Source organism: Fulmarus glacialis, unplaced genomic scaffold (genome assembly GCF_000690835.1).
Source record: "Fulmarus glacialis isolate BGI_N327 unplaced genomic scaffold, ASM69083v1 scaffold50956, whole genome shotgun sequence".
Classification (NCBI taxonomy): Eukaryota; Metazoa; Chordata; class Aves; order Procellariiformes; family Procellariidae; genus Fulmarus; species Fulmarus glacialis.
The window spans coordinates 536-12,507 of NW_009220997.1; the positions used below are offsets into that span (position 1 = coordinate 536).

At 35.2% G+C, this 11,972-nt stretch overlaps 1 protein-coding gene across 1 annotated transcript in view; it reads right to left on the reverse strand.

Annotated features, from left to right (window-relative positions):
- Positions 1-1,637: 1,637 nt before the first annotated feature.
- The window catches only part of LOC104079037 (ankyrin repeat and IBR domain-containing protein 1-like), a gene marked incomplete at both ends in the record, with an annotated part of 11,266 nt that continues 931 nt past the window's right edge, over positions 1,638-11,972 (reverse strand). Inside the window, 5 exons of the mRNA XM_009580917.1 lie at positions 1,638-1,768; positions 2,776-2,864; positions 7,088-7,254; positions 8,653-8,797; positions 10,553-10,641. Of these exons, the coding sequence (XP_009579212.1) occupies positions 1,638-1,768; positions 2,776-2,864; positions 7,088-7,254; positions 8,653-8,797; positions 10,553-10,641 (621 nt within the window). The remainder of the gene's footprint in view (positions 1,769-2,775; positions 2,865-7,087; positions 7,255-8,652; positions 8,798-10,552; positions 10,642-11,972) is intronic.

An 11,972-nucleotide genomic window follows, 5' to 3' on the forward strand; every position in this document is an offset into this window, starting at 1 on the left:
GGAGTGAGAGAGCAGGACTGCCTAAGCCTTGTCTCCTTAGAAACCTGGCTCATAAAACAGTAAGATGACTGCTTAAGTACAGAAATGTGATTTTATGAGTAAAGAGTATCCTCTTCTACACCAAGGTAAATGCTAGCTGCTAAGAGGCAAACCTAGCTCATCATGTAGTAGGCTTGAGCAGACCTTCTGCAGCAAGGGCAGAAGCTCTGTCACAGTGGAGGAAGAAACAAGCGAGGTGACCACTATACTTTGTGTCTGAGCTCTGCAATGAGCTTGAAGACACCCTTCCTTTCCTTCCTCACTAGGCTGAGGGGAGGCAGCTTCTCTTTGCAGAGATTTCTCCACCACAAAAGGAATCTGACTGTTTTAAGGACAGTTTACGCTGTTTATAAGGCATAGCATCAAAGAAGAAAAGAGAACTGTGGTTGTCAGCCAGTGCCTCAGAATGGTACTGAACTAAATTATTACATTCAACAGTGTTTAATGGCCAAAGTCTTCTCCAGCCTGAAGCCATATTTTGTTTGACCGAGATGAGCTCAGTGGCAAAAGCTGCAACAAACATACCTTTTACAGTTTTTAGCACTATGGAATGCATGACTTCTTTTAAAAATCATTTAAGAAAAAAAAAAAGAAGACTGCAAATTTGGCATAAACCAAAGTGGAGGAGAATCTGTTCTCTGCTGCCACAGACAAAACCGAAGAAATGACACCAAAAAAGCCCCTACCTTCAATTCATAACACAGAAAGAGAGAGAATATGTGATGATAATACAAAGAAAATGGGATCTGCATAGCAATGGAGAGAGACTAACACATTTCCAGAAAAATAAAGAGAATTACTTTCTAAATCTTTTAGCTTTTATTGGAGGCCAACTACGTCAAGTGTGTGCTACTTTCTTATTTTTAGTGATGCTCCTCAAAGAGGTATTCGCTGTAGTTACTTAAGAAATTTCTAACATAAAGAAACAGTATTCTAAATATGCTGCTTTTAACTAATTTGAGTGAAAAAGCATTCTCAAATGATACTGAACTCATGGCAACAAATATTTTTCCTATTTCGGTAGCATAGTGCAAACTCATGACTAAATTTTTGGCTGCTGTCACCAGTAAGTTTCTTTTGGAATTACTCTTTGCTGACTTTTCATTCCTACTGATTAACTCCTGTTTACAGTTTTCCATTTAAAACCTCTCTGTTTTATTGCTATGTTAGAGAAATAATGCAAAAGAAAAACGCAGTAAGGCAAAACCTTCATTAGAGCTTACCATTCCTTAAAATGTTTCATTTTCTGCCAACTAAAAATGTTCTTTCTCTTCTACGTTACTAATGATGATTAAACTATCAATTATTTCTGTTTCTTTAAGTTTTATACTTATGTATTGCCAGTAATTCTTAGGTGTTTATGAAATTTTGATCATTACAGCGTTCACCTGCCAGCCAAACAGATTTCACTAAATATGAAACATTTTCTAAATACATGTAACCCACCATTTGTCAATTATCTAATTCTTGCAACAGGTTCCATTAGATCTCAGGTGTGACATTCAAAGGTTTTGGAAGTCTGTGCTCCTAAATGTATACATGACATACACAGCCTCAATTATGGTTTCACAACAAATTATATGAAGGGTCTTTCTTACCTTTGCACATTGCATGTGGTTGCAGCCCTCATTCTTCTGAATTGGAGATTTGCAGTTGGCACATGGTTTGGAGTTCGTTAGTAACCACAGGCAGTTGGCAGCATCTTCATATGCCTCACTCACTCCCACAACTTTTTGAGGGTGACAGGAGGATATGGAGCATGCAAAAACAGAGAAATTGAAATTGTACTTGTGTAATCTTTTGTGAAAATCAGATTAGGAAATATGTACGTTTACCTGTTTCTTGACAGAATATTGTAATTCTTCACTATATATTTCTCACATATATAAATATATACATTTTCTAATTTATACATATATAATACCATGACACGTATTATTTCTACATATTTCCACACATATATTTCTATACAAATTTATATATGACATTTATAATATATAAATGAGCAAATACATATATGAGAAAAATTGGCATAGTTTGACAAAGTATGGTGTATTTTGCCTCTTTATAAAATTTTCTATGCTTTCCAGAATACTTATAACACATTATGGAATGGCTCTGAACTGTGGTAACCAAGTTAAGTCAGTATTTATTCAAATTATTGTTAATCTTTAATTTTTTTGTTTCTGTTGACCAAGAAAATGTCTGTCCTGTGTAAACCCAACCTTTATTAGTTTTTTCAGTAATTATCATTAAGCCATTCCTCACTATTCCCTTGCAATTCACCCTCAACCTTACTATTATTATCACCTGTTGGCTTGAACTAGTTTTAAAGCACACAGACAACCGCATGGAACACAACTCAAACAGAAGTGCATACTGGGCTACAAGATTTAAAATTGCCCAGGACAAATAAAGTTATATTCAGGAATAAATCAATTAATTAATGAAACAAAGCTGTAAGAGGAAGGGAAAAGAGTTTTGTATGCCCTGACTGAACCGCACACGGATTTATGGGGAGGAGTGGTTTAAGGAGAACAGTCTACCACTAGTGCTGCCTAATATGCAGTTAAAGTGTGAAGCAGCCCCTCATTCAAGGGTTTAATTTTCTTTCTCTTTGACCCTATTTTTCAACCGATGTAGAGTTTTCACTTAACGCAACTAAAAAATCCCTCTAAAACCAAAAGATAACAACAACAGCAAAAAAAATTAATCCCCCTCAGGCATGACTCTTACGTTCTTCCGGTTTCATTTCAGATATTTTCTGTAGCCAGTCCTTCCAGGTTTGGCAGTCACAAGGTTCATGTGCTTCACCAAGACACTCCCTGAAAATGAAGGTGTATACACAATAACTTATCATTCAGAGATTTAGAATTAAAGTTAAAATTGGTTCAAGCTAAAAAACATGGAAACTTATCAAGACACGCTCAAACTTTAATTAAGTCAGGAAGATAAAAGGCCATCCAATTAACATTATTTTAAAATACTCTTAGACTACTTGCTTACAAGCATAGATGATTAAGATCATTAAGATTAATAAAGAATTTAAATGAGACAGGAAAGGAAAAGAGCTTTTTAGAATTACAATCTGAAATTAATCACCCGGTTTGCACTTTGTTTGAGTTATGCCTGGGTACTATTTTAGTGCCACAAAAAATGCTAGTATAGTTTCTGTGATAAAGGTAAACCAGAATAAAGAGATTATCCAAAACTAGGTAGTTTGCTATAGCTGAAATGCATTTTACATAGAATTACTTGCACCTATTCAGTTGTAATAATTAATCTTTAACTAGATTCAAGCTTTCAATCTAGAACAAGATCCAAGCCCTTCAATACCAGCATTAAGTATTTATGGATGTTTACTCCTTCCACCAGAGTCTCTTAAATGGGGGCTTTAACTTAGTTACATGGACACAGTGGAGAAATGAGTCCTTGAGCTTCTCTTGAAGTTACTACTAGCTTTGAGGATGGCAATCACTACACAGTGGCAGATACATGGCTTCCAGATGGTGCTTGGGTATAGATGTGTCAATACGGACTCTGGATTTGTAATGACTCCTTTTTTTACTGGAAAGGCAGCAAATAGCATCAGACATCTGCCACATCAAACAAAACAATTCAGAGGGAGTGTATTTCAGATGGGCACCAGCTGCATCAGAGCATACGCAAGTTTTCTGCAGATCCAATGGTGAACTGCTTTCTGCAGTGCAGATTCAGAAGCTACATCAATACTCTTCTGATCGCTCTTGTCCACATCTTAAGCAGGAAACAACTGTTTTAAACTTTTTTCCCACTAGCTAGTCTGTTATTAAACAAGCTTAAATGCACTACACAAGTACCTCTGGTTTGGAGATTCTTAAGATCTGTAGCTGGGAAAGATTGTACTGGAATTAATAACTAGTCTGTAATAAGGCAATCTCAGCCCTGGTTGAAAACTGACACCTTTCACTTCTGTGGGACAGTAGTTCACTTAAATCATTGACTTCAAGAGAGCCAAGACCTCTCACACTGTATTTGTTCCCAGAAAGGACTGAAATTAGCAAAAATTAACTTTAACAAACTCAGTTTTAAGTTAAAAGCCGATCAGCCAAGCTATTACTGGGGGGGAAGGTTGTGTCTTTGATGTTTTGAAATGTGTAAATTTGTGGATTTTTAATGAAGTGCAATCATATATATACCATGTATCCGTATCTAGATCTATATCTATATGATAGTCACAACAGAGTGTTAAAGAACAACTTCCCATGGAAGAATTTCTTTCCTTAGCCCACCCCAAAACAAGGGTTTTTATACTGGGATGCCATTTTACTAGAGTAAGAGCGTTGAGCCTATCACTCATAAAACTTTTTCTGAAACAAAGTTGTATTTTGGATAGACTCCCTGACAACACTGAATGAAGGAAACTAATGCCAGACGGTGGTGACAGTTAACAGTGTTGGCCTCCCCAGACTGCCTTCCTCAATACTCAGCAGGATCATTTATTTCAAGGTGCAGTACATGCTTAATAAAATTGTAGCAAGTTTCAACAAGTTAAAATTCATGGAAGGGCTAAAAGCATCGTCCAAGAAGAATGCAGTTCTGGATTTTCTTTCCCCTCATGATAATATTTGTATCATATAATTAATTTTGAATCAAAACGGCAAAACACTGTTGCAACTTATAATTGGCTTTCCAAGTGCACCTGAAGAGATGTCTCTCCCACAGAATGAGACTTTGCCCCTTGTCTCCATCTAGGATGAAAGGAGCGAGGACTTATGGTGCAAAATTAAGTGTGCACTACCTGCTACGACTATTTTCCAGAAGTGTCTGCTCGCTACAATTCCTTGTGCTTCTGAAACAGCATGAAGGGGTTCTAATATATTAAATGCATCTGATAATACACAGATGTAAGATTTGTGCACAGTTTTCATTTGTACTACATCTAAATATCTCAGAATGCTTTTTCTGAAAGGGGATAGAATTTTGTGTTTGTCACAACAGATTACATTTTATTGAAGGCACTATTAGTTGGTTGGTAATGAAAAATGAGTAAATTCTAAGGAACTCTGTATTTAAGAGGAACGTTCTTCCACATTAAAAAAAAAAACAAAAGGAAATTGCTCAATAGACTCAGAGAATTTTCTTGCTTTTATGAGCAGGAAGGCTATAGAAAAAAAAAGCAAGTGATTTATCTAGGGGTTGGTTGGGGTTTTCTAATACATAAATTCTGAAGAATCTTTTATTAAATGCAGTATCAATTGTTATTACAATGTCTAAGCTGTAGATTACCTGGGTAAAACTTGCAGAACTGACATACATATGGAACTGTAAGATGTGTTGATTGAACTTTAAAGATATAAAGCAAGCTCCCTTTAAGCATACAATAATAATGAAAACCCTCTGAACGGAGAATACACTTTCTTTTTCTCCAGAGGAACTCATTCATGCACAGAGTTCTTGTACTGTAAGACTACTATGGCTGTCCTCAACAAATGGTTCTGATTTATAGTACTGCAGGATGCTTTGGTTGCTAGCAGAACTTTCTTGCCATTGCTGAAACTCTTCATTCACTTCTGTGGGGATGAAAAAAAGGCCTTGGAAGGGCCTTCTTGGACATTTTGCTGCTAGAATGAGGTCTTTTTCAAGACCTTAACCGTATTTGCTTCTATCTCAAAGCATTAACATAAAAAGAACATTCAGAAATATTATCAGGAAACATAAAAAAGACATTTCTCATAAAAATTAGGCACTCAGAGGACATTTTCACACTCAGAAGACATTCTGGGGAGCTAATACATTCAGCCCATGTAAAGGAAGCAGAAGCTGCCAATGTCTGAAGGACCATGTCAATATTACACTAAAGTGGTCTCAAGCTCTGTCCTTCAGGTTAATGGAAAAATTGATTCTCTGTCTGTAACCAGAAGCAAGGATGAGAGGATGGTACCTTCTTGCGGAATAGTACTAAGGTTTGTTATATGTTCACCGGTAAAAAACATTTTCTGGTTTGTTTCCACAGGATTTGTTTCTTTCAGAGCTCTCCATCCGTTGTGAACAACCTCTTTCCAAGAAGTTCTGTTTTCTGGCATTTGTGGTTGTTTCATTACGTCTACTTTCCTCTTATTCCTTCTTCCTTTCCATTCATATGGGGAAAGAACTAAAATCAGAAGCATCTTTCATTAAGAGTCTTAGGATATTTGGAATCAAGCAGATTATTCAGGATCTCTTCTTCTTGCATCATGGTTTCAATTGAAGAATGAAAAGAAGGATTACTCATCAGCTTGTCTGAACATGTATACTTTGGTTGTCCCTTTTTGATTTTCCAACAGCAAAAAGGATGTCCCGCTACAATACAGATGTCGGTCTGATAATCTAAAGGAACTAGGATAGGGCTTTGCTCTGCACTTCAGAAAAATATTCCACCACTTTTTTGCTTTTGTTGATACTGTTGTTGACCTTTCCTTGGAAGTGCTGAAGATAGGCACTATCTTATGGCTTTTTACTCCTTCTTGAGCTTGTATTCATCTTAAGACTCAATAGAGGATAACATAAAGACAAAGTGCTGATCTTAAAGCGAAACAATGATTGGAGTGATCCTGCAAACCAAATGCTATGTGTGAAGCAAAAGGTCCTTCATAGTCCTATTTAAACTCCAGCTTCTTTGATGTGATTCTACCAAAATTCAGAAAGAGCTAAAAATTGCTGATTTTCTGTGCTACAATTCAGAATGTGCCATGTTTCAATTATACTACAACTCTCCAGAGCAGACACAAAAATCCCTCCACCAATATCCCACTTCTCCTCTGTCCCCTTAGAACAGAACATCACAATGCTCCATACTGCTGTTTTGCATCTAACAGAGCCAATAATGAGTAAAACAGTATTACAAACCTCTGCTGTGCCCCAAAATACTAAAGTATTTGTGCATGTGACATTATTTAGTGCATGGATATAGGGTAGTACATCCCAAATTTTTGTTGCACGCTTAAAGTTAAATAATTTTAATTAATTTAATTAAGGAATAGCAGTGACTGCGAGTTTATGTAGATGTAGATAACTTTGTAGCACTAACCAGCAGAAAAGATGTCCTTTTCCACAATCTACAGCAGGGGCTTTCAGCATAGGGAAGCTCAGTGTATCTGATCCTGTTGAATTTGATCCTTGTCTTGTTAGCCTTACTGCTCTTTCACAGCCCGGTATAGGACACCATTTAATAGCAGGATTATTTTCAACAAAGGCCTGGGGGAAAAAAAAGGAAAAAAGGAAAATATTTTACCACATAAGATCAGATTTCATCACTGATATAAAACAATCTGTATTCATAATCTTCCTTTGAAGGAACAAAGCCAAAAAGCATAAGGACAATCTTGTAGCTACTTTGATAGGCTGTTTGACATAGTTATAAAAAGGGAATAATTTAATCTCCACCTTAAAAATGGTTGGGTTTTTTTTTTTAAATAGCAACAGTACTCCAGACTTACGCTAAGATGCAAATGACTTACATCCCAAACAAAATGTTCAATGTGTGCAAGTCAATTCCTTTGTGATACGGCTTACTGTAAACTTCTACTATATATGCACTGGCAATACACTCATTAACAGAACTGACTCTTGTAGTTGAAAAGAATTAAAACCTTATTGATTAAAACAAAAATCCCTCAATATATCCCACCTGCAGAAATCAGAACTAGACTAATGCAGAATTTCCCTCAAATCTTTTTTTGGTTAATGTGGCAGGTGCTCTTTTGTAAAACTTGCATCTAATAAATGAGCAGGAAAAGGAATTTCCACTACTTTGCTTCAAACTTATGCTGATCACCAACCAATTGAAATATGAAGATGTAAAAGATTAATCAGATCTGGTAATTTAATTTGCATCTTACTGTGTAAAACACTGTTACTGTATATTAAAAGAGACTTGTCACACAGAGGAAGTATTGTAAATGAAAAAATGTTTCTCTGCTTTCTTTTGCCCTGCCACCACTGATAAAGTAGCACATTATCTCAAAGACTAGTTCATTACTACACTAGTATAAAACAAAAAAGGTGAATTAAAAGATTGCTTTTAAAAACAAGTTGCAATGATGGAAATAAACACAAAAAATATCAAACAGGAAAACCAAATCAAGGTTTTCCTACTTCTCTTCCTATATATAGCAACCATATCAAGCATTGGATGGAAAAAAATTTAAGTATTTCACTTGTACTAATAAATTTCTAAAATGGAAACAGGTACTATTTCTGAACGTAAACAGTCTCTTGGTAATAAAAATAATCCAAAAACTCTTAAAAATTTTACATTGCCAACACAAACAAGTCTGTCTGATTAAAAGCTTCATATCACCTGTTATGAACATTAGTTTGATCAAATCATGTTATTAACACTACATTAGGTTACACATTATGGAAGTACTGCATTTGTGCTTAAGGAATAAATATAATGTTCTTTCTTTTTTCTCAGTGGTATATCAAACATTGATATTATGGCAGATAAGACAGCCAATAATTCAGTGTACATACTAATTTATTAATTTCTACTTGGAAAGTTACAGATGCAGAATTTCACATAGAAGTTGTAAGTTATTTTTTATAAACTGAAATACAGTTCAAGAGTACAGGAACAGTTTGATAATTTACCTTAATGTCAAATTGAAGGTATCTTTTGTCCATCTCCTTGGAAACCACACTTTCTATGATGTCTACAGGCACAAGCTGGAAACAATCATATGCTGGGCAAAAAATGTTGTGAGCTTCACCCTCCTGAATTTTCAGATTCAAAAATCTGCCAGAATTTTGTCAGTCAGTATTTGTGAATAAAAAGTAAAAATTAAAAGGCTGCTGAATATTTTATACTAGGTTCACAGATACTCACATTAATCAATTTTTAAACAAAGAATAGGAAGTACTCCCTTCTGCTCAAAAGGGCTACAGATTTGATGAACAGCATAATTAAAAAAAAATAAAACAACACTGTCATGGTTCAAAAGTAAGCACCGTCAGCTATGCTTAGCCCTATGTGTTTGTGGTTTCCATCTTCGCCACTTATCAGAGAGAGCTATGCAATGTTTAATTAAACTGAGTATTACTTCTAACTTCAATCAGAAACAGAACATGTAAGTGTAATTAATTTAGGAAATAATTAATTTGATATGCAATTAATTTTTACAACTGTGCTAGTCTGCTCTTGGAAACAAATTGCTAAATGGAGACCTTTATAGTCCCTAAGCACTAGAACGCAAGACAGAACGAGCTCAGAAATCTGCTGAACGCTGGACTTTAACTCACAGTGCACATGGTTGCTTAGTTTAAAAGCTGTTACTTATTTATTAATCTGATATCAAGGATGATACTCATCTCATCTAACTTCAATCATCAAAAGGACAGGCAGCTATTCTAAGTTTGTCACCTGGGATCCTTTAATAGTTAAGGCAGAGAGACTTGCCAATTCATCCCATCTTAGATTCGTATCTTAGAATGGGATAACTCAGTCCTGGCTATACTCCGAGTAACTTAGAAATGACTGGCTCGGAAACGTGAATCCCACCCTAGATGTGCCACTGCCAACACTTGCTGACATTGAACTGTAGCTCTGAGCGCATGCACAAATCGCTGTACACATAGTCCAGCACTCAAATTAGAAACACCATGTCAAGCCAGTGATCTCTTGGTAACTTCTACATCGCTGCATAATGATTTGCAAGACAACAGAAGCATGACTATTAATTTTCTTGCCACTGAAAAGAATTGCCTTGTAAATGCTTATATCGAAGAGAAAGTGCTCTTCCTTAACATAGGAGGAATGGTTTCATATAAATTGGGCTGATCTTGCAGTAGGACTAGCTGTGCTGATATGACACTGTAACAAGACACTAAAGTGGTACAGTTCAAGTAGTACAATCTCCTGAATGGGGACAAAGATTAATGTAAAGGCACTGCATATAGATATAATTATTCCTGGGAAGTATGATTAATATTTACACTAGCATAATTATCCATGTCTGAGTTTTCTACTAGCACGACTATCTTGACTTTAAAAAAAATTATGTGGTAACAAGAGCATTACACTAATAGAACTTTTAAGCTAAAGCTACTCCTCAGTTATCTACCCTCAACATAAGAAAGCATTTTAATTGCTTTTCTGACTGGAAATGGATTTACAATGCCTAAGTTTAGTGTGCTAAACTAAGAGATGGAATTAAGCATGTGCTTAATTTAGAAAGTGTAAACCCCAATGCCGCCAACACCACACAACACACACTGAGCAAATCAAGAGTAGGCTCATCTATTTACACACAAGCTTGAAACATTTTGCAATCTTAAGATTTTTTCTGAATCAGGACCAAACCAAATATTATGTAAGCCTAAAACAGTTGATGGCTACTTTGAGTGACAACTTAAATATTCGATAGGGTCAAACCAGCAACTCTTTGAAACCCAAACAGTACTTTAACATTAGCTGTTTATGGTCTCTGTCCTTTCCTCTTCAAAATGGCAAGTATGAAAGTTTCTCAAAAGACAGAAAAGTACATATACTCACGCCTCCCAGCATGCTCTGCAGAAGTCATGTCCACAGGGCATATCCACTGGGTCTTCAAACACAGAAATATTACACATACAAATGTCACACTGTAGATGAAAAAAATACCTCTGATTAAGAAATACCCTAAAGCCTTTCAATGTCAGCAGGACAATTACGTTGGAAAATCTCAGCAAAAATTTAAAGAAGTGCTCAGTAGGGGAAAAAATCTAACTGTAACCAGAAAAAAAGTTATTTAAGCTATAGAAATAGAAATAGGCGGAGCAATTTGGTTGTGCAACAGCAGCAACTATTTTACGTAATAATGTACATAAATACTATTTTTTAAAAATACTTTGAGGCCTTCTATCAAAATAAAGAATAAGTTAAGCTACCAATACTCCAACAGAAGATACCACTGCTGAATGTTATACAACCAGGTACTACAGAAAAAATAACATTGAATATTGAGACCTTACTCTGAAAACATTTAAAGCATAGGGATGCAACTACTCATTGCTTGTGGTTAGGCGTGAAAATACATATTCCTGTTCTTCAAGGAGCACAAACAGATTTTTCTTTCCATTGGAACAAATATTCCATGAAAATTTACTTCAACTTTCAACGCATTAGATATTATACACACATAGGACATTATAAAAAAGTTAGCCTATGGTACACCACTTTTTAAAAGCACTTGTGTTACAGCCAAAACAAAACCAAATCAAAAGAAGTCGGCCTTTAAAGTGCAAAACTCAGTGAAGGCAGTTGTTCTTTCAGTCATTTCACCTTACTGTCTTGCCAAAAATAAATATTTTAGAAGCTGACAATGCATCAAAAATGTTCACTATTAAAGTTATACAAGTTTTCAATTTTCTTTAAAATGTAACTTTAAAATAAGGAATTTCATGAAGCCCTGAGTTCAAAATATCAAGTACGGAACATTTACTGGAACAGTTTTAATTATAAGATAGGATGTAAATGCAAAATCTGCAAAGGAGCTTTATAGCTTGTGGTTTTATTTTATCTATTCCTTTTAGTTTTCATTTTCCTGCCAAAATGAGAGACTTCAGAAAATATGTATTATTTCATAAACAACACTTTGAAAATATTATTTTGATAGCTCTTTATAAGATTTTTAAATGAACAGGAGTACTAAATGTATACCTCTGGATCTGGATTTAGATACACTACATCTAAAATGGCAATCATTATCCAAACCTGCATTCCTGGCTTATGGACCATCAATGAAAAACAAAACACACAATGTAAAACTTAAGACATGTAATTTTTCATTACACATTTTAATTAGGAATTATTCCTGGACAATATTTGACTGCTAGTGTAAACAAATGTACGATAACATTATTCCTTCTATATAGCTTCTTTTTCAGCATTTTACAATTAAAGAAATAAAAGATTTCTATGCAGGAATGCAAAA